Below are 21,188 nucleotides of genomic sequence, written 5' to 3'. Positions count from 1 at the left end.
CTAGGACCACAAGTACTTTTGATCATTCTAACAAATATAGTGTAATATACTGTCATATTCTTTTTAGTATAGCGAACTGTAAAAACCTAAAAAAGAGAAGTGCTCCACGGGATCGAATACATTTCAATAAAACAACATGCAAAAAAAGTGAAAACCCAAACTTCTGAACTATATAAGTTCCAGCCTTCCTTTGTTTTTCATTGCTATTTTCACTTTCTCACTAAGTCATTTAAACAAAACGCCTTTATGGCTACTTCAACTAGAAAACCCGAATCATTAGTTATAGCATTCATGTCTATGTTCCTAGTATTGGTTATGTCCGGTCCGATAGTTGTCGAGGGACGTGCTTTTTTCGTGTTCGGTGACTCGCTCGTCGACAGTGGCAACAACAACTATCTAGTAACGACTGCACGTGCCGATTCTCCTCCCTATGGAATCGATTCTCCTACTCGGAGACCAACCGGCCGGTTCTCCAACGGTCTTAACATTCCAGATCTTATCAGTTACGTTTGGTTACTAATCTCATTAACCAGTTTAGAGTAATGCTTTCATGAGTATAAATATATATATATATATATAAGTCACTAAGATGTATGTAAAATAAGTTATTCAATTGGTTAGTATTGCTTACTGCTTAGGTGAGGCAATTGGCAACGAAGAGCCGCCGTTACCGTACCTTAGTCAAGAGCTTAGAGGACAGAGGCTTCTAAACGGTGCTAATTTCGCATCTGCTGGCATAGGAATTCTCAACGATACCGGCTTTCAGTTCGTAAGTGATCAAATCAAGTCTGACTTACAAATTACATTTTCCATAAATTTTCTGGTTATTTATAGAGGTATAGAGTTTTTTTTTGGTATGTAGATAAACATCATAAGAATGTACCAACAACTCGACTACTTCCAACAATACCAACAACGTGTGAGTCGCTTGATTGGGAAACCACGAACAGAGCGGCTCGTGAGTCAAGCGCTTGTGTTAATCACGGTCGGCGGAAACGATTTTGTTAACAACTATTTCTTGTTTCCATATTCCGCTAGATCGCGGCAATTCACTCTACCCGATTACGTCCGATTTCTAATTTCTGAATACAAAAAGTTACTATTGGTAAGTGGTAACAACAGAAATCTTAATTATAATATATATAGTGTTCATATTAATTAGGTTCATTTTTGTATGACAAAAAAAATATTGAGGATTTTCAATAATCTAGTTTTTGACATTTGAGCTCGTGGCCTCGAGAACTTTCAGCTTCTTACACGGATTTGAATAAAAGCAATTCAATTTTGTTTTCATTTTTAGAGGTTAAATTCGCTTGGTGTGGGTCGAGTACTAGTGACCGGAGTCGGACCACTAGGATGTGCACCGGCTGAGCTGGCGAGTTCAGGCACGTCGAGTGGGAGATGCTCGGCCGAGCTACAACAAGCTGCGTCTATATACGATCTTCAGCTAATCCAAATAATAAACGAACTTAACAGAAATATTGGGAAGACTGTGTTTATTGCAGCAAACACTAACCAAATGCAACTAGATTTTCTACGCACTCCACGAATCTATGGTAATTTAATCGAGTTTTGCCCTTTCGATTTACTATTTTGTTGGTCGACAAGAAAAGGTTATAACAATTTTTTTATTTTTACAGGATTTATAACGTCCAAGGTTGCTTGTTGCGGACAAGGGCCGTACAATGGGCTGGGTTTGTGTACTGTATTATCAAACTTGTGTCCGAACCGTGAGTTATACGTGTTTTGGGACGCGTTTCATCCGACCGAGAAAGCAAACCGCATGATAGTCCGTCTTATTTTGACCGGTACTACCAAGTACATGAACCCCATGAACCTGACCTCTGCTCTTGCCTTATGAGCGAATCATCCGATCATTTAAAGTTTAAACCGCGGACTTCGTTTATTTGATTTGCAAGATGTGTGTCTATCGAGTACAATGGCATGAAATAACACAGCCTGAATTAACTTGTTTCATTATTTGCTTTTAGTATTTTGCAGTAGAGAAAAAAAACGAACAACTTTTAAACTTATTAAAAATTTGCTATAAAAAAAAGCTAATAAAAAACATGAACAAAAAAAAATGTTACAAAAGCTGTAATTTTTTTTTAATCCACTTACTTAAAGCCTAAACAAATATTGCAAAAGTGAAAAAAAAAATATTGTAAAAGTGTATTAAATGTTGTAAAAAGTCTTACTGTCCAACCAATAACAAATTAAATGGGTTACAAATGAGATGGTTAGAGTTTAGATTTTACAATTATAATGAAATTATATGTCGGTTTGAGTTTACAAATAAGATGGTTAGGGTTTAGATTTTACAATTAGAATGAAATTATATATTGGTTTGAATTTATAAAAGAGCAGTTTAAGTTTTAAAATTTATAATAATGGATACAAATTTTATTTTCATACTTTATTAGTGGGTAAATGAAGAGGTTCACCCTAGGGGTGAACCCAAGTATTGTTCATAACAAATTACATATAGATGTAAATAATTTTGGTCATATTTGGTATTCAATTTGATATACTTATATCATATATGGCTTTTACATATATGTGCATCTATACATAGTATACAATTTATTCATTCATAATTACCTTCTAAAATAAAAGTGACTTTAAATATGACATAATTTATATACATTTAGTATCTCTCATATATAAAAAGTGACTTTAAATATGACATATACATTTACTATCTTGTGCGCACATATCAATGAAGGAGTTTAATGTCATTTTGCATCTGACAATAACACAATTTACTTATAAAAGCACCAATTTCTTTTAAAATATTAAAAATTCAAAGATTTAGGTCATGTTCGTTTCATCATTTAGCATTTCCATCTAAATGATCTATTTAAATGATATATCTAAATGATTCATTTCAATGACAAATGACCCTACAAACAAGACAAAAAAATAGTTTATTTGGATAATCAATAATTCTCCTGTTATTTTTGGATGAACCATCTTCATCCAAATGGTCTAACTAGAATCATCCAAATGAATTTCAAATTTTTGCCTAAATTTTTTAAACCCATTCAAATGATCTATGTGAATGATTCTGGATTATGTTTTTTTTTTGACAAAAACGAACAACACATGAATGATTCATTCAATGGTCCATCCAAATGAATAAACGAACAAGGCCTTATACTAAAAATAGTCTTAAACCTAAATCGAATCTAGTCTAAAACTTAAATGTATATATATTTTTTGTTATTTAAATTTAATGTGTCTTAGAATTGAAAATATGAAGATTTTTTCTTTTAAGTGCTTTTAAATACTAAAAAGTCTTACAGCCCAACCAATCACACATTAAATATAGATGCAAATCAATAATATTTGGCATTCAATTTAATAAGCATATGTACTTACATCATATATCACTTTAACATCTATGTGCATATAAAATAAAAAGTGACTTTAAAAATGATATAATTTATTTATATTTAGTATCTCAAATATAGACATATCAATGAAGGAGTTTAATGTCATTTTATATCATAATCTGACAAAACACACAATTATTTCTAAAAAAGACAAATTTTTGAAAAAAAAAGTGTGACAACTCATAGATTCATATTTTTAAAATAGTAAAAAAACCCTAAATCTTAAAATCTAGTCAAAAAGCTAAATCTTAAAACTTAAAAATGTATTTATTTTTAGTGATTTTCTATTAATGCATTTATCTTAATTTGAATCTATTAATATTTTTTCTTTAAGTTATTCCTATTATGATGTTTTTTTTTTTAAAAGTTTCTCCTATTATATGATTTTAATATAATTCCAAAATAGAGATATTAGTTGTATAAAAACCCTTTAAAACCTTACCAAAGTTAATAAAGTCAAATTACCAAAAGTGACCTTCACGAGAGGCTCGGACCCTTCTGGCTGAGAAAGAGGTATAAGGTCTATTTCAGAGATGAAACTTTGAAAATAAAAAATCCCTACAGAGACAGAGAGAGATTGATTGAAAATTTGGAATCCAGGTTTAGGGATGAATCGATCAACGACGGTGCTTATGAAGATTGAAGAGTCGGCGACTGTTCTGTCGCTACTCAAATCGGATCTCCTGCCGATGGAGGCCGTTCTATCGGAATTCAACTCTAAGTTGCAGAGCTCTAGTCACCTCGCTGTGTGCAATTCTCTTTCCATGATGTTGCAGGCATGTCTTGCTCACGCCCCGCTATATTCCTTCTTTACTCTTTTTTGAACTTTTTTCTCGATGCCCGGCTTCGTGTCCCTCGATTGTGTGGACAAAGTAGCGAGCTTTATAGGGGGGTTTTTGGATGTTTCAGTCGAAGGATTTCATTTGAATCTAGGGTTTGGCTTCGTTTTTTGTCATTTCTATATAAAAATGAGTACTTTTTCTTGTTCGTTTCTATGGTTTGTGTATTGGATTCGTGGATGGAAATCTAGTGTTTGAGTTAGCTTTACTAGTGTTCAATCTCACTGGGATAATTCGAGAGTGATGATATGAGGCTGTGTTTACATTTGATAACCATTTCTAATGTCTATTCTCAGATTTGGGTGGACTAATTGAATTGAAATTTTTTGTTCAATTTCAGGAGCAGAAGATGCTTTGTGGTACTGAACGTTTAATTGCATTTGGTATCATATACAAGTGTTATTCTTCCCAGAAGCCATCTTTTAACCCGTTTTTATCTGAAATGATAAGTGTAAGCAGCCTTCGTTATGCGAACTCCATCTGTTCTTGTTGATTATCTACTTTATGTATGTAATGAGTGTGTTGTTTAATCCGTGGAGAATTATAGTTACTGAATATTATTTTGTTTTCAAAAGCATATTTAAGTGTTAAGATTGGTAGTTAGTATAGGTCATTTGTTTCTCGAAGTGGCGTGGTGATGGAGAATGATGAGTTTCCATGTATTCCCTGAGGCTAAATTTTATTTAGTGATGTGTTTGGTTTTCTATAGATTGATTTATGCAAACATGTTTTTAATATTTAGATGATCTGGTCTTCTCGTGTTAAGGAATAACAATATCTCTGCATTTTGTAGGCTGCTTGTAATGAGCAACTGGAAAAGTCTGAGAGAGCATTTCTTCTCCACCTGTTACAGTGGAATAATTACAACAACGTGAAAGAGGTAGGATATAGCTGCACATATAGCTGTTTTATTGAGCTGTTTGCCTGCTTCTGTTTTGCAAATCCATGAAAATTCAAAACCTATGCATAAAGCTGTTATGCAATTCCCTTTTCACATATACTCTCTAAGACTACTATTTTCCTTGGTGAAAATTTGTTTGCTGGGGTCACTTATCTTTTTCAGGCATATTCTAAGCCTTCTTCCGTTTCTCATATTATTTTCAAGTCCTGATTTTTATGATTTTATGAGCTCTGTGACCTGTGGATTCTAAGTAGGTATTCATGATCAATTAAAGTAATGATAATTTGCTTCCTTGCAGATTCTCAAACAGTCAGCTGTTGATTATATCAGATCGTTTGATTCTTCAACTCATGTAAGAGTGATTGATGCGTAGATATACTCTTTTCCAGTTATATCTCTAATTTATTTTATCTTCTTCATAACTGTTCCTTAATTATGCCTAACATTACCTGGAGAACATTTTGAAAAACCTTTTCTTGTTGGTAATTTAATATGGTGATGTTCTGTCAGGATTTTCCGGAACTAGGAGAGCTGCAACGAGAGTATGGCGACAAAGCCGATCCTGGGCCATCTAGTCACATTTTTGCAGACTATTCCCTCAAAAAGCTATTGCATGACCCTGATGTGCCTCGTGGATGTGATCCTGATTCCCCAGAGTATGTAACCTATGGGTTAGGAAATTCCGTTTCTTTCTAACTGTTATGTACAGTTGAATCTGATCTATTTCCCCTAAGCTTCCAGTTTTCCTCTCAAACCTAATGTTATGTGTTATATAATTCATGTGCAAAATTTAAGTTGATTTTATGGATGATCTTTGAGTCAAATAATATTTTTAGGTTCGATGTGCAACCTGGAGGGAATCCCAGAATTGGATCTGGTGATAGAGATGAGGCCCTGTCTGGCTTATTGGAAAATTCTACAATGGCGGGATTAGCTCCTAGGTGGATCCGTCCATGTCCACCAAGGTACTCAGTTCATCAGAGCGAGGTAAGGCTAAGATTAACCCATTATTCATTTGGTTTGGAAAATTATCGAACTGACCTAAATGGTTCAACTTCTTACAGTTGCTTTGGATTGATCCTGATAACAAGCATGAGCTTGTTTGGGATGATAAAATGTGTGCTGATACTAGCAGAGGTGCAACAGTTAGAGACTTGCTTGTGAAGGGTTTAAAGATGACACTTTCACCTTCGGAGCAAGAGGTATATTATTGCTTGTTAAGTCATGATATGCGCATAAAGTCATACAAGTATTGAACATTTTATTGCTTATCTTGCTTTAACACTTATAAGTGAGCTAACATAGCAATGGGACAATAACTACATATGCATACGTTTAAGGCAGCCATTTTATGGCAGACAGGCAGCCATTTTATGGCAGACATATTCTAGGATTGAGAGAGAAGTCATGCTATCATTTTTTCCTTTCTCATTGGATTTAATGATCTAGGATATTAAGAAGGAACTACCTGCAGTAAGAGTTTATGGAAATAATTATGCAATAGAAATAGTGATTGTGATGATTTAATTGATCATCTTTTGCTTGTATTGATCCATTTTAAAAACCTTGATCTTTTGAGTGAAGAAAATAACAAGTTTAATTTATTTACTGGCCAGGACATCACTACAGAATTGACAAATGACCCAAAGCTTGTCTATCATTGTGGAATAACTGCGCGGAAGCTGCCGGTATGTAATTTCATTTTCTTGCAGGTGCTTTTTTTTTTTCTTTTCTTTCTTATCGTCTCGCCTATCATGTGATCTAGTTTCTTATTTTTCAGCAATTAGTAGAGCACAATCCTCAAATAGCAGTTGAGATTCTCACCAAGTTGAATAACAACAAAGAGATTCTTGAGTAAGTCATCCACCATTTAATTTTTATCAAATTTATAACTTTTAAAGTGGAAATCTGAGAATGCTTCTGCAGCGAATTTTTGGCAGCTCTAGTAAATATGGACATGAGCCTGCACTCAATGGAAGTTGTGAATAGGCTCACAACTGCAGTTGAACTTCCCAAGGAATTTATACGGTCGTACATCACTAATTGCATATCGTCTTGTGAGAACGCCAAGGTATTTAAACAAAGCTTTCTTTTGATTTTCCATTAGTTTTATAAAACAAAGATTTCTTTTGTGTTTCCATAAAACAAAGCTTTATTATATGCATAGCTATAACGCCATCCTATAGTTTTTGTGTGAATAACTTCTGCTCGTGCTCTGCATTATGTGCTTTTATGTATATGATTCTCTGGATATGTTGATTTACAGTGTGCGCATATTTTTCTGTATAGCTGCTTTGTTAATGGTATAGTAATATTGTTTTCGATCTGTAGCAGCAAGACAAATACATGCAGAATAGGCTTGTACGGCTTGTTTGCGTCTTCTTGCAAAGCTTAATTCGTAACAACATCATCAACGGTATGCATTCTCTGTTTTTGACTGATTGCTGTCAAATTTGGTATTTTACTTTGCTAATAACAATACAAAGAAAGATCATACAGTCACAGTGGAATCTGAAGTCTATCATTATGTTTTACAGTTGGGTAATATATGTTTTTTCTTGGGGTAAATGTAACAGTGAAGGATCTATTCATAGAAGTTCAAGCTTTCTGCATTGAGTTTTCTCGGGTTCGAGAAGCAGCTGGTCTCTTCAGGCTTTTGAAAACATTGGAATGAATAATTTACTATTTCTTCTTCGCATCATCTTTATCTCCATTATAATTTTAATTCTCAATTTATGTAGCTAAAGAAAGTACTTTTTTTTGGAATCCAAGACAGTTATCGCTTTTTAGAGTTTTATATCTCAATTTATATGTTTCTGAAAACAAAAGATCTCTGGTTAGACTAGACGCAGACGGCATGTCCTTGACCTTGAGTGACTCCTTTCCAGTCCCTAGGCTGTTAACCATGAACGGTTTAAACCGATAAATACCAACTGCTGGTTCTGACTTCTGATCCGGAGTTGTTGTTTGATTCTACCTACGAAGTGACTTTTTATGTTATGCTCAGTGTACTGTATATGTTTGTTACATACAGTACATGCACGTATTACTATGTTTTCCAACATAAAGAAATGGTTTGAGTTTGAGAGTATAAAGAATGATTGTGGCCTCTAATCAAGTTTGCTTCATAGAAAAGACACAAATGTTATGCTTCGTCTCAAAGCTTTGAAACTTAATTTTGACAAAACCAGACTCTATTTAGTAAAATACTTTTAATACTAGTATGTATTAAAAAAAAAAAAAAAAAAAAAACTTAAAAAGGTTGAAAATACAAATACAAACGAGGACCCAAAAAGAAAAAATTTGGTTAGAAGAAAAAAAAAATGAAAGCTTCAAACATTGCGAAAATTTTGGTAGAGACAGAGTAATAGCAAAAATCTCGATCTGGGTCCATAAGGAATCAGAGAACAAAAGCCGAATTAATTGGGTTGAAGTAGAGAAGCAGCTCCCTTCTCCTCTCCATTGTCGTGTTGTTGGGTAAGAAACGCAAAGTTGAAAGCTTTCTCCTTTAGTCGCCCCAATGTTGCTATAATTGCTTCTTCTTCTTCTTCTTTGATCTTTCTAGGTGTGTCAATAGAAGACAATGGCGGTTCCTGTAGAGGAAGCAATCGCAGCTCTTTCCACATTCTCCTTAGAGGTAACTCCGATGTTTAAGTTTTTGGTTAAATTTAGAAAATTGTGGGGGGGGGTTTCTGGATCATTTTTGACTACAATTTCTCGTTCTGGGGTTCAATTTCAGAAGATTTTGACTAGAAATGAGAGGACTTGTTGATAAATTATTTTCATGTCTCGCCTATTTTTGTCTGCGGATCTTTTGCCTTGTTAGCTGTAAAATAAATAGGTTTCAATGATAATGCTCAAGACTTGACTATCTTCTTGTAAAATTTGAAGTCACTGTAGCGAATTTTCTTGAATCATTTTTGAATTTTGTTAATAGGATGAGCAACCAGAAGTCCAAGGACCTGCTGTGATGGTTTCAGCTGAAAGAGCAGCTACTGATAGTCCCATTGGTATGCTTCTTTACTTCTCTTGTCATTCTTTTACCATAAAAAGCCAATTAATCAAGATTGTTTTTTTTTTTAATTTTTTTGATAATTATGTAGAGTATAGTGATGTTGCAGCATACCGGTTGTCTCTCTCAGAAGACACAAAAGCTCTTAACCAGCTGGTATATGATTCTTCTTCATTTGCTTCATCTTATAAAGACTGACTAATATTTTTGTTTTAATGGGTTATGTTCATGTTAATAATCTTTTCTTAGCGGGTGTGATCTTATTATATTTCAAGCAAGTTTTCGACCAATTGTATGCAGAATACACTTATTCAAGAAGGAAAAGAGATGGCGTCAATTCTATACACATATAGAAGTTGTGTTAAAGCACTACCTCAGGTCCTCGCAAAATCTATTATTGTACCTCATTGCTTGTCTACTTTTAGACATTTTACTTGATTGAAAGTAACTTTGAGAATTATGCTATTTATAGTTCTTCATTCATGGTATTTGAACCGTCGTAGCAACTATGTGAGAATATCTTTTGAACTACAAAGTATATGCAAAAAGAAAAGCAAGAACAACTACTTTCTCTGTATAAATAATACTGAATGATAGAAATTAGTCAAATTACTGAAATAAGATCCAATATGGTACCTGCTGCTGGGTCTACTTGTGTATATCTCTTCCATAATATACATAACTTTCTTATTAATAATATACATGCAGCTTCCCGAATCTATGAAGCATAGTCAAGCGGATTTGTATCTAGAAACATATCAGGTTTTGGACTTAGAAATGAGTCGTTTACGCGAAATTCAGAGATGGCAATCGTCGGCTTCAGCTAAAGTGCGGTGTATACCTTTCCTCGTCCAACTCGTTTTATTTCAATTCCTGTATCAGAAATAATGTGGATATATGCTCTATATCTGTGCAGTTAGCTGCTGACATGCAGCGGTTTTCCAGACCTGAACGACGCATCAATGGCCCCACAGTCACTCATCTTTGGTGGGTTCTCATTTTTTTTTCTTTGATGTTTTGTATAGATACTCCGATGATTAACGCTCCTCGGTAATAGAATTTAACTATGATTTTACTTAATATAGGTCGATGCTAAAGTTGCTTGACGTCTTGGTTCAGCTGGATCATCTTAAAAATGCTAAAGCTAGCATTCCTAATGATTTCTCTTGGTACAAGAGGTGAAAGATATAATACGTTTACCTTTCCTTTCTAATTTTTCTACAAATTGGACACTTCAATGTAGGTAGATCTATGGTTGGTACCAATCATTTCATCTATTAAAGACTTCTTTAAGAGTTGAATTAGTTTCCTAGAACTTTTTTTTTTAAGCTTCTGTTCTGAAGATAGTTTCACTCTTTTCAGAACATTCACTCAAGTCAGTGCGCAGTGGCAAGATACAGATACAATGAGAGAAGAGTTAGATGACTTACAGGTGTTTGCATGTCTTGTATTTGCAATCATTTCTTAATCCCTGAATTGTTGTAAATGAAAATGTGATTTCTTATGTATGCAGATTTTCCTGAGTACACGATGGGCTATTTTACTGAACCTGCATGTTGAGATGTTCCGTGTAAACAAGTATCCTTTTTTCCAGACATGTATCACCATCGTGTGGCTGTTAAAGACATTATTATGGGTTTCTCTATTTGAGATACACATGCTGCCCAAGTCCCTTGTGCTATTTGACTATACTTCAAGCTTTTGGATTCCTTAAAGCAATATCAGTGTGGAAGATATTCTCCAAGTTCTCATAGTCTTCATCGTGGAGTCTCTGGAGTTGGATTTTGCACTACTTTTTCCTGAGCGTTATATTCTTCTTCGAGTTTTACCGGTTCTTGTTGTCCTAGCAACACCATCTGAGAAAGATACCGAGGCTTTGTACAAGAGGGTAACACTGAACAGATTGATCAACATTTTCAAGGTATGAAAATTCATCTAATACCTGTTTAAGTTTTTTATTCATAGCCAATATACCTCAAAGCCTTTTTCCAACTCGCTAATTGACATATTTGTTGTGTTCTTATGGTTATCAGAATGATCCTGTCATTGCTGCGTTTCCAGATCTCCATCTTTCTCCTGCTGCAATTTTAAAAGAATTGTCGGTATACTTTCAAAAGTTTTCATCACAGACTCGCCTTCTGACTCTTCCAGCACCTCATGAGCTCCCTCCACGTGAAGCGCTAGAATATCCTTTAATATTTTCACTGTTTCGTGCCTAATTAAGTATTATCTGGATTATTGTAAACTGTACACATGCTGTGAATATTGCTAGCCTTAACATATTTTACATATCAGAAACACTATCTGATAGTCAATCACATTGGAGCTCTTCGCGCTGAGCACGATGATTTCACAATCCGATTTGCATCATCCATGAATCAGGTTCTCAGGCTATTTCAATCCCTTCAGCATCAATTTTCGTGTTCTTATCTAGAGTCTCTAGGATGTTGTTCTCACTTGCTTTCATGCAGTTATTGCTGTTGAAGTCAAACGATGGAGCATATACTGAATGGTGCAGAGAGGTCAAAGGAAATATGTACGATATGGTTGTTGAAGGCTTCCAACTGTTAAGTAGATGGACAGCGCGCATTTGGGAGCAATGTGCTTGGAAATTCTCTCGCCCATGTAGGGATGCAGGAGAGACTCCGGAAGCCTCCGGATCATACTCTGATTACGAGAAGGTAATACTTGTGATAAATTTCTGAAAAGTTTTTATGGTAACAAGTTTTTGATACTTTTTAATAGGTGGTGAGGTATAATTATACTACAGAAGAAAGGAAAGCCTTGGTCGAACTTGTTGGCTATATAAAGAGTGTAGGATCGATGCTGCAGCGCTGTGACACATTAGTTGCAGATGCTTTATGGGAGACAATACATGCCGAAGTTCAGGATTTTGTACAGAACACATTAGCTACAATGTTGCGTACCACCTTCCGAAAGAAGAAAGATCTCTCAAGGTGAATTAGTTTTCCTTTATTTTCTTTCTATTTCAAGTCACATCCCCTTAAACTTGAGCTTTCCATATTGTTATCTGTATCATATGTATGATTGCATTTCAGGATTCTTTCTGATATGCGGACACTCTCAGCTGATTGGATGGCAAATACCAGGCCCGAACATGAGATTCCATCTTCACAACATGGAAGTGATGAAAGCAGAGCGAATTTCTTTTATCCAAGGCCAGTTGCCCCAACAGCAGCACAGGTTTGGGTCCATTTCATGATTATTTAAGGTACAACAACAGATGGTAAGACCCTGTACTTGAACCTATAGCTGCTTTGTTCTTTTAGGTGCATTGCTTGCAGTTTCTGATTTATGAGGTTGTCTCTGGTGGAAATCTGAGGAGGCCAGGGGGATTCTTTGGAAATAATGGCTCTGAGATTCCTGTTAATGACTTGAAGCAATTAGAAACTTTCTTTTACAAGCTCAGCTTTTTCTTGCACATATTAGATTACTCGGGTAACCCACATGCTTAATGTCTTTTTGGTTAGTTACTTGAGCCATATCAATAACTTTGTGACTCCTCAACTTCAATTTATGATGGCTGCAGCAAGTATTGGGATTCTGACTGATCTGGGGTTCCTGTGGTTTAGGGAATTTTACCTGGAGTCTTCACGTGTTATTCAGGTATGCAGCAATACGAAATATAACTTTATTTTGTTTTCACATCAGCCCTGACTTGATCTTACAAATTGTTATACGTTCACTTCTGCAGTTCCCGATTGAGTGTTCACTACCATGGATGTTGATAGACTACATTCTGGAAGCCCAGAATTCAGGCCTTCTTGAGAGTGTTCTGCTGCCTTTTGACATTTATAATGACTCAGCTCAACAAGCTCTGGTTGTTCTGAGGCAGAGATTTCTCTATGATGAAATTGAAGCTGAGGTAACTAGAGTTCAATTCCGATCTCAACAGCTATAAACCTATAGGGCTTCTTGAATGAAAAGGTTCCTTGAACAAAATTATCGTTTCTTATATCCTGTCTTCTTTTTGTAGGTGGACCATGGTTTTGATATATTTGTTTCAAGGCTTTCGGAGTCTATATTCACATATTACAAGAGTTGGTCAGCGAGGTACCTAATTACATGGTTTTTGATATATTCAATCCCTTCGTTAACTAATGAAGAGCTAAACCCTTTTATCATCAATTGTTGAGTTCAACAGTGAGCTTCTTGATCCATCATTTCTCTTTGCGTGGGACAATGGTGAAAAGTTCTCCATCCAGCCTGTGAGGTTTACTGCGTTATTTAAAATGACAAAAGTAAAGGTAAATAATAATACTACTCTTCTGGTATATAGAAAGTCATAATTTGTTGAATCTTTAGCTCCATTGTTATGACCTACCATAGGATTAAAATTATGTTTCAAGCAGTGGTTATCATTATGTGCGGCTTGGCATGTTTATAAAATCTTCTTACTGAATTTTTTTTGTGACATTCAGATACTTGGTAGAACAATTAATTTAAGAAGTTTGATCGCTCAAAGGATGAATAAAATCTTTAGAGAGAACCTGGAGTTTCTTTTTGACCGTTTTGAGTCTCAGGATCTATGTGCTGTAGTGGTAAGTTTGATTTTTTTTTTTCATTTTCTAGATTCTGTATATATTACCATTTCTTTTGCAATGTACAAAAGTGGATGCTCTCTTCAATTGCAGGAATTGGAGAAGCTGATAGATATCCTAAAGCACTCGCATGAATTGCTTTCACAAGATCTTTCCATAGATCCTTTCAGCCTCATGTTGAATGAAATGCAAGAAAACATTTCTCTTGTCTCATTTTCAAGTCGACTTGCTACACAGGTCAGCCATACAACTTATTAGTCCTGAATCTAATTTTTCCCACCTTTTCTCTCAATCTCTGGTTTTTTTGTTTTCTTCTAGATCTGGTCAGAGATGCAGAGTGATTTCCTACCAAACTTCATTCTTTGCAATACCACACAGCGATTTGTCCGTTCATCGAAAGTTCCTCCTACTCAGAAACCATCAGTGCCTTCGGCTAAGCCTAGTTTCTATTGTGGTACTCAAGTAAGGAGCAAATGTCTTACGCCATTTCTTCTTTTAATTTGTTCAGAAACAATCTTATAGACCCATTTTGTGGTTACCTCCGTAGTGTCTTTGGTCTCATTTTATATTTTTGTTGTCATGCTTTTTTGTTTCTCTGGTAGGACTTAAATGCAGCTCATCAAAGTTTTGCACGATTGCATAGTGGATTTTTTGGGATACCACATTTATTTTCCATAGTTAAACTTCTTGGATCCAGATCATTGCCTTGGCTAATAAGAGCTTTGCTGGACCATATATCAAATAAGGTATATTTGCACTTTTTGTACCATTTATTTTTCTTTTGTCTAGGTACTAATTATACAAAGGAACCAGCTAAAATAGTTCTTTTGTCTTAAACTTTCAGATAACTACACTTGAGCCAATGATCTCTGGATTGCAAGAAGCAATGCCCAGGTCTATTGGATTGCTTTCTTTTGATGGTGGTGTTACAGGTTAATGCCCAGTTGCAGTATTCTTGATGTGTTGTGATTTTCTGTGATGTTTTATTTACTGATGCCTTTCGGTGTTTCATTTAAAGGTTGTATGAAGCTTATACGAGAGCAACTAAACTGGGGCAGTAAGTCAGAACTCAAGTCAGAAGTTCTACGAGGAATAAAGGAAATTGGAAGTGTTATATATACAATGGGACTTCTCGATATCGTATTGGTCAGTCCTATCTGACAGATTGTAAAGATATAAAGCCAAAAATTCTTGTGATTTAGTCTAACAAATGTATATAATACTATATTTACACAGAGAGAGATAGACACAAAGCGTTTCATGCAAACAGCTCCATGGTTGGGATTAATCCCGGGTGCTGAAGGACAGATAGTTAATGCTCAAGACGGTGAAAGCCCTCTTGTCAATCTCTTAAAGTCAGCAACTTCTGCAGTTGTGTCAAGTCCCGGTTGTCTTAATCCAGCAGCGTTCTACACTATGTCCAAACAGGCAGAAGCTGCAGGTTAATTAAGAGTTGTAGTCAATCACCAGTTTCTTCTTTACTCTTTTTCTGTGACAGAATTTTAATCTTTTTGGTCTTGTATTATATGTGCAGATCTTTTGTATAAGGCGAACATGAACGGTGGAAGCGTTCTTGAATACACACTTGCATTCACAAGTGCGTCACTCGACAAATATTGTAGTAAATGGAGTGCTCCTCCAAAGACAGGCTTCATTGATATCACAACTTCAAAGGATTTTTACCGTATATACGGTGGTCTGCAGATTGTAAGCCATTTAAAAAATCTTCTTTTAACAGCCACAACATTCATCTCTCTTCTCAATTTCTTCTTATATATAGTTTGCAATGAACTCAGGGATATCTGGAGGAGGTAACAGCTCCACAGTCAGCTCAATATGAAGTGCTTGGTGACTCGATAGCTTGGGGTGGTTGCACCATTATATACTTGCTCGGCCAGCAACTCCACTTTGAGTTGTTTGATTTCTCGTACCAAGTACTCAATGTCTCTGAGGTTGAAACTGTCTCTGCTTCACATACTCATAGGAATCCTCAGATCCATCAGGTAGATTTTCCTTTCTCCAGCCTCTCATGTGTTGAATCCTCTCATTCTCCCATCTGAACATCTTTTTTCTAATGTGTACGAAAGGGATGGGAAGGTTTGTTGGAAGGGATGAAGAAAGCTCGGAGGCTGAATAATCACGTCTTCTCTATGCTTAAAGCTCGTTGTCCCCTAGAAGACAAAACGGCTTGTGCTATCAAACAGAGCGGCGCGCCGCTCCCACGTGTCAGGTTTGAGAATACTGTATCTGCTTTCGAGACTCTACCTCAGAAAGGTACCGTTGGCTGATGCCATGTGTTTGTGTAGTAGAACCAGAGTGTTATTATTATTTTTTTTTCTCATAGTTACAATGTTTGCACCTTTCTTTCCGAACAAAGTAACCTGGGAAAACGTTTGTGTGTATCAGTTGTTTTTTGTTTGTCTGTTTGTTTGTTACTGAAGATAAACTCATACGGAGATCCTACCTTCCAAGGTTAGTTATTAATAATAATGATCAAATTGGGTATGACAGTGACAAACAAAGTCTTTACAGCTACGAATCATATATTTCAACCTTCTCATACAATACAATTGATAATGGCACTCAAGACAAAAAGAATCATCTCTTCCAACTTTTGTACTAGGGTTTTCTACAAGTTAGTAGAAAAATATTAAACGATTAAATTAAAATCTTATTTGTTAAAAAAATATAACGAAACAAAAATTAGGTAAGGGACTAAAACAAAAATTATGTAGTTGTCCTCATTTTATATCAAACTAGTGTATGCGTAAATTAATATATCAAAATATAATTATATACTTTTAAATGAATTTAGTAACTTATTGAATAAATTAATTATTTAATAGTTTATATTACATAAATATTTTTTTTAAATTAAGTATCTTTCAAAACTTGTACACAAATTTTAGAATGAAAGTAAGACTATACATCTTGATGTTCACAATATATGAATAATATATGTAGTACTAATATCCCAAAAAAAATTAAGAACAATTTAGATGATAGAAAATTTAAATATTTCATCATATTTTAAAACAAAATATCACATATATATATATATATATATATCTATATCATATCTTACATATATATATCATACACACATGTTAAACTTTTTATAAACATAATAGCATATGCTACATACATGTTGAACTCTTACATAAAGTATATAAGAATTACAAAAATATAATAATTAAATATTAATGTCTTTTATTATTTATTCTATTTTTAATTATCATTAATCGTTCATTAGAATGCTATAAATACTATGGAGGTGAAAAGCATAACATAAACAAAAATAAATAATTGCAAATAAATAAAATTTAATGTCTTAAAATATGGATATGAAGTTACAAAATATTTGATAGAATATGTAAGTTAATAAAATATGTGAAAAATTCATAAACATCAATTTATTGTGAATAAAGAACTGATTTTTTTGGTTTAAATATAAAAAATTTAAATTACTATAAATATAAATATATGACAGGAACTTCATCTTAATCAAATTGTAATTTTAAATATATATTTTGTTCACTTTTAAAACGAAATATGTATTCAGTATCTCTCTATAAATATTCATAAATTCTATATATTAAAATATAGTTTATTTTATTATAATTAGAATGAAATTACAAAATAAATTAATAATTATATTATGTGAATTATTTCTATTAAACTGAAGAAATAAAACATAAAATTATTACTGGAAATTATGATTAAAAAGTAGAAGAAAAATTGACTATCTTATAATTTATTACTTTGTTTCAAGTTGTTTTTTTTTACAGATGTTAACTCTTTAGGTGAATTTTAGAAGAAAGTTTTAGAAGAAATTCTATATTAAAATATACTTTAGTTTATTATAATTAGAATGAAATTACAAAACAAATTAATAATTATATTATGGGAATTATTTTTATTAAAGTGAAGAAATAAAATAGAAAATTATTATTGGAAATTATAATTAAAAAAGTATAAGAAAAATTGAACATGTTATAATATATATTACTTGGATTCCAATTGTTTTTTTTTTACATAACTCTTTTGGTGTCAGATGTCAAATTGAAAATTTTAGAATAAAGTCTTCTTTTATTATATAAGATATTTTTTTCCTTTCTATAGAAGCTTTAATAAAAAAGTCTTCTTCTTCGTCGAGTCCTCGATTTCAAACTTCTTCTTCTTCTTCGACGGACACAGACTCAAGCTTCTCCGTTCTCCCTCTTCTTATTCGATCATCTGGGACTCAATCTTCTGGTATTGAATCACTCAAATATCTGGGTTTCCCTAAATTTTTGCTTCTCTTATTTGTTTTGTTTGATTTTGTGTCTTCTTCTATTGGGTTTGTTTGATCTCTAATCTCTTGTTGGAACGTTTGAATTCTATTGAAGGCTTTGAATCCAATTGTATTCGGGGTTCTTCTATTGGGTTTTTTTTTGGATTAGCTTATGTATTTGTGTGGATTGATCTGTACTCTGTAGATGTTTCTGCTTAAGTCAGGTTTAGTATCATCTCTGTTGTTCTCTAATAACCATGGCTTAGTGAGTTTAGCATATTACAAACTACCGTAGCTTAAGAACCATGACAAGTGAGTTTTTAGTGTGTTGTTTAGTGAGTTTTAGTGTGTTATTTAGTGAGTTTCTCTAGTAATCAATAAAGTTATGTACTTTTGTGTAAGAAACGTCTCATGGATTTGATTATACTTCAAGCTTTGATGACTTTATAAAATTAGGTGTAAAATGAATCGACTCATTTAACCTATTAATCCATTGAGCTAAATGAGTTGTGGGTTGATCCAAAGTCCAAACCATTTGCTTTAATGAGCTGACGAGCTGAGTTGACTCATTATCCATTAAATACTAAATATCTATGGTTATAGGTTGGTTTGGGTAACCAACTTGACACCCCTAGTCGCAGCAGTTACAAAGAAAGCTATTGGAGATGAGTGAGATAGTTGTCATATATCTATACCTTTTTACATGTTACAAAATAGTTCTTTAACACACCCAAAAAAAATTAACTGTTACCAAATAGTTAAATACTATAAGAAAATAAAACTATTATTAGTTATTTTTTTTTAATTTCTGATAAATATCCTCTACAAACTATTCAATCGTGGACCGACTTGCATAAAATCGTAAACCCGGTTTGACCAAACCGCGTTTATAGAAGAAGAACCAAGAAAACAAGAAATAAAGCAAAAGTAGAGTCGGCGAAAAATATATAAAAGAGCGAGCCAGGGAGAGAGAGAGAGAAGGTGAGAAAGATTTGATTTTGATTTCTCTTTTCAAGGCAAAAAGAATTTACAAGAGAGATAATTTCTAGGGTTTTTGAGTATCTCGCTCGCTAGGTTTTTTTACAGACATTTTTCCCCAATATGGTGAGTTTAGGTTTCTGTTATCATCAATCTCTCAATTTTTTTAATATCCTTAGTAGTTGATTGCGTGAATCGATGAATTTGTTGCTCTTTGATTCATATGTGCATGTCATAAGAGTTTTTTACCGGAACTAAATTCCCATCTTACGTTGTAAAACACAATCAAAGTTTAGTCCTTTTTAATGATTTGGGGGGTTTTTTTTTTTGTGTTCTTGTAGGATTCGATGGCTAATCAGAAAACTGTTTTGGCTGTGACGGATGATGTTGTGTTGCCAGTTAGCTCTGTTCTAACTATTATGGCACAGCTTGGAAATGAGCGTTTTGATCCTCTGATTGTTACTCAAGCATCCACAATTAGTAAATCCCTTTATTCTCCTGCTTGTTTGGTTTTACTGCTCAGATTATGAAGACTGCTTAGTTAAGCTTGTAATAGTTAGGTCTGGAATATTAGTAGATAGGAAGATTTGTGTCTGTATTGTCGAGAGGTGGGCAGTTTTAAGGCAAATAGATTGGGGTTTTTTTGGGTGAGAACTCTTGTAGACATGTTGAGGTTGAGGTATTCGTTAGTGTCTACTTCTCATTATGTTTTGGACTATTGATGATTTTGCAGATCAGTTTCCTTTGGATTCTTCCTCAGTGGACGCTGTTTTAGCCATTTCCAAAACATCTGATTTTCCCAGTGACAAAATATGTGGTGAGTTCTCGAGAATCTTGAAGCCTGGTGGCACAGTTTTTGTGTGCAAGAATTTGGAGGGTCAAGTGGAAGATATGCAACAGGTTTGTTTCGTGTATCTACTAGTTTATGTAATGGGGTTTTTATTTGATTTCTTATTGATTAATCTTATGGCATCTTCCTTGCAGACCATTCAAAGGAGAGTTACGTTGGCTGGTTTTCTGGAGCCACAGTGTCTCGATTTGAAATCAATTAAGTTGTCTACGTTCAGTTTATCCTTTGGGGTGAGCAGTTTTACACGTCTTGTCTCTCTTCTCCTCTTTCTTTTAGTATGAGGAAACGTTTCTTCGCTCCCGAAAATATGAATAAGAGCTTGCTTTTTGGGTTCAGGCTTATTCTAGGCCTTAAGCATGAAGGATGAAAGATCTTCATTCTACTTATCTGTCAAACTTAGATATATGCTCTCACTTTTGCTCATCCATATAACAGAGAAACATGTTGTCCAATGCAGATTAAGGCAAAGAAACCTTCTTGGAAGATTGGTTCATCATTTGCTCTCAAGAAGCCAGCAAAAGTGCTCTTGAAGGTTAATCTAGATGATGACTTGGATCTTATTGATGAAGATTCTCTTTTAACAGAGGAGGACTTGAAGAAACCACAGCTTCCTGTTGGTAATTAAAGACAACCACATGATCTTTATTATCCTTGTTCATCCCTTGTGTTTAAGATAACCACATGATCTTCACATTTTTGCAGCCAGCGGTTGTGCGACCACCAAAAAAGCTTGCAAGAACTGCGTCTGTGGTAGAGCTGAGATTGAGGAGAAAGCTGTGAAGCTGGGTCTCACAGAGGATCAAATCGAGAATCCACAGTCATCATGTGGCAGTGTAAGCCTCTTTACTCATCTCTTTCTCTGTATGCATTGGATTTTTGGTTCCACAAGACTGAGATTATTTTTAAACAATTCTTTCAGTGTGGGCTCGGTGACGCCTTCCGCTGCGGTACATGCCCTTACAAGGGTCTGCCAGCCTTCAAATTAGGCGAGAAGGTAACTGACCCTTCCTTCATATCTATCACCATTGTAAAGTCTAGTAAAATCCTTTTAAGAATACACTTTATTTATGTAACTTTATCTTCCTCTTTAGGTAACCCTATCTCGAAACTTCCTTGAAGCGGACATATAAGCATGTGAAAGGTGTATCTTCATACCGAGGCCAAAACCTTTTGCTAATGGCAGAGTAGTATCATTATTTACTTCGTATCCTTTCGTATAATTTGTTTGTTGCTACTTCTTTTATTTTCTGGCTCTAAAGGCTTATAGAAAAATTGTTGGTGTTGCCCATAAAGCACAAACCTTGGTACTAACGAAGAACAGTTTTGCATTTGGTTAAATAATTATTTGTGGCTTGTACTTTAGTGTTGCAAGTTTCTT

The 21,188-nt window shown here is 34.3% G+C and overlaps 4 protein-coding genes across 9 annotated transcripts; all 4 read left to right on the top strand.

Moving 5' to 3' along the window:
- The first annotated feature begins 48 nt into the window (after positions 1–48).
- Positions 49–1,977, top strand: LOC104735902 (GDSL esterase/lipase At5g18430). The gene is made up of 5 exons (XM_010455780.3): positions 49–502; positions 639–769; positions 863–1,105; positions 1,301–1,556; positions 1,641–1,977. The coding sequence occupies exons 1-5, from the start codon at positions 247–249 to the stop codon at positions 1,859–1,861; spliced, it is 1,107 nt and encodes a 368-aa protein (XP_010454082.2). The 5' UTR covers positions 49–246; the 3' UTR covers positions 1,862–1,977.
- Positions 1,978–2,804: 827 nt separating this feature from the next.
- On the top strand, positions 2,805–7,963 carry LOC104735900 (uncharacterized). 5 transcript variants are annotated; one of them, XM_010455778.3, is made up of 13 exons: positions 2,805–3,908; positions 3,996–4,171; positions 4,575–4,685; positions 5,028–5,114; positions 5,434–5,487; positions 5,646–5,791; positions 5,972–6,122; positions 6,200–6,337; positions 6,752–6,823; positions 6,916–6,989; positions 7,062–7,206; positions 7,467–7,551; positions 7,712–7,963. In XM_010455778.3, the coding sequence occupies exons 2-13, from the start codon at positions 4,004–4,006 to the stop codon at positions 7,807–7,809; spliced, it is 1,329 nt and encodes a 442-aa protein (XP_010454080.2). In that variant the 5' UTR covers positions 2,805–3,908; positions 3,996–4,003; the 3' UTR covers positions 7,810–7,963. The 5 variants fall into 5 exon arrangements, 3 of the variants coding, with proteins under 3 accessions (XP_010454080.2, XP_087336476.1, XP_010454081.2); XM_087480350.1 differs by having other exon boundaries at positions 2,890–3,908; positions 7,470–7,551; XM_010455779.3 differs by lacking the exon at positions 2,805–3,908 and having other exon boundaries at positions 3,930–4,171; positions 7,470–7,551.
- Positions 7,964–8,302: 339 nt separating this feature from the next.
- On the top strand, positions 8,303–16,231 carry LOC104735899 (protein PIR). The gene is made up of 31 exons (XM_087480348.1): positions 8,303–8,612; positions 8,701–8,772; positions 9,073–9,145; positions 9,239–9,303; positions 9,448–9,525; positions 9,856–9,975; positions 10,064–10,134; positions 10,233–10,325; positions 10,510–10,579; positions 10,661–10,725; positions 10,873–11,068; positions 11,181–11,332; positions 11,436–11,529; positions 11,619–11,828; positions 11,893–12,104; positions 12,207–12,351; positions 12,438–12,606; positions 12,698–12,774; positions 12,863–13,033; positions 13,145–13,221; positions 13,313–13,415; positions 13,590–13,709; positions 13,803–13,946; positions 14,028–14,171; positions 14,312–14,455; positions 14,554–14,641; positions 14,728–14,855; positions 14,946–15,150; positions 15,244–15,416; positions 15,506–15,712; positions 15,797–16,231. Exons 2-31 carry the CDS (start codon positions 8,719–8,721, stop codon positions 15,995–15,997), a joined length of 3,849 nt encoding a protein of 1,282 aa, XP_087336474.1. The 5' UTR covers positions 8,303–8,612; positions 8,701–8,718; the 3' UTR covers positions 15,998–16,231.
- Positions 16,232–17,742: 1,511 nt separating this feature from the next.
- Positions 17,743–21,167, top strand: LOC104735898 (anamorsin homolog). Of its 2 annotated transcripts, none has more exons than XM_087480351.1 (8): positions 17,743–17,963; positions 19,302–19,440; positions 19,694–19,860; positions 19,945–20,040; positions 20,268–20,427; positions 20,513–20,643; positions 20,730–20,804; positions 20,902–21,167. In XM_087480351.1, exons 2-8 carry the CDS (start codon positions 19,308–19,310, stop codon positions 20,938–20,940), a joined length of 801 nt encoding a protein of 266 aa, XP_087336477.1. In that variant the 5' UTR covers positions 17,743–17,963; positions 19,302–19,307; the 3' UTR covers positions 20,941–21,167. The 2 variants fall into 2 exon arrangements, with proteins under 2 accessions (XP_087336477.1, XP_010454077.1); XM_010455775.3 differs by lacking the exon at positions 17,743–17,963 and adding an exon at positions 18,824–19,086.
- The last annotated feature ends 21 nt before the right edge of the window (positions 21,168–21,188 follow it).

This window comes from Camelina sativa, chromosome 13 (assembly GCF_030686135.1).
Source record: "Camelina sativa cultivar CO46 ecotype springtype chromosome 13, ASM3068613v1".
Classification (NCBI taxonomy): Eukaryota; Viridiplantae; Streptophyta; class Magnoliopsida; order Brassicales; family Brassicaceae; genus Camelina; species Camelina sativa.
This window is presented reverse-complemented; position numbering and strand designations above follow the sequence as displayed.

Excerpts from the sequence above, each read along its gene's own strand:
- LOC104735902 (XM_010455780.3), top strand. The coding sequence starts at position 247 with ATGGCTACTTCAACTAGAAAACCCGAATCATTAGTTATAGCATTCATG. Across the intron at positions 1,106-1,300 it reads AATACAAAAAGTTACTATTG|AGGTTAAATTCGCTTGGTGT; the intron begins GTAAGTGGTAAC and ends TTTCATTTTTAG. Across the intron at positions 1,557-1,640 it reads ACGCACTCCACGAATCTATG|GATTTATAACGTCCAAGGTT; the intron begins GTAATTTAATCG and ends TTATTTTTACAG.
- LOC104735900 (XM_010455778.3), top strand. The coding sequence starts at position 4,004 with ATGAATCGATCAACGACGGTGCTTATGAAGATTGAAGAGTCGGCGACT. Across the intron at positions 4,686-5,027 it reads TTTTATCTGAAATGATAAGT|GCTGCTTGTAATGAGCAACT; the intron begins GTAAGCAGCCTT and ends TGCATTTTGTAG. Across the intron at positions 6,123-6,199 it reads ACTCAGTTCATCAGAGCGAG|TTGCTTTGGATTGATCCTGA; the intron begins GTAAGGCTAAGA and ends AACTTCTTACAG.
- LOC104735899 (XM_087480348.1), top strand. The coding sequence starts at position 8,719 with ATGGCGGTTCCTGTAGAGGAAGCAATCGCAGCTCTTTCCACATTCTCC. Across the intron at positions 8,773-9,072 it reads TTTCCACATTCTCCTTAGAG|GATGAGCAACCAGAAGTCCA; the intron begins GTAACTCCGATG and ends TTTTGTTAATAG. Across the intron at positions 13,222-13,312 it reads TACAAGAGTTGGTCAGCGAG|TGAGCTTCTTGATCCATCAT; the intron begins GTACCTAATTAC and ends TGAGTTCAACAG.
- LOC104735898 (XM_010455775.3), top strand. Across the intron at positions 19,441-19,693 it reads TACTCAAGCATCCACAATTA|ATCAGTTTCCTTTGGATTCT; the intron begins GTAAATCCCTTT and ends ATGATTTTGCAG. Across the intron at positions 19,861-19,944 it reads AAGTGGAAGATATGCAACAG|ACCATTCAAAGGAGAGTTAC; the intron begins GTTTGTTTCGTG and ends TCTTCCTTGCAG.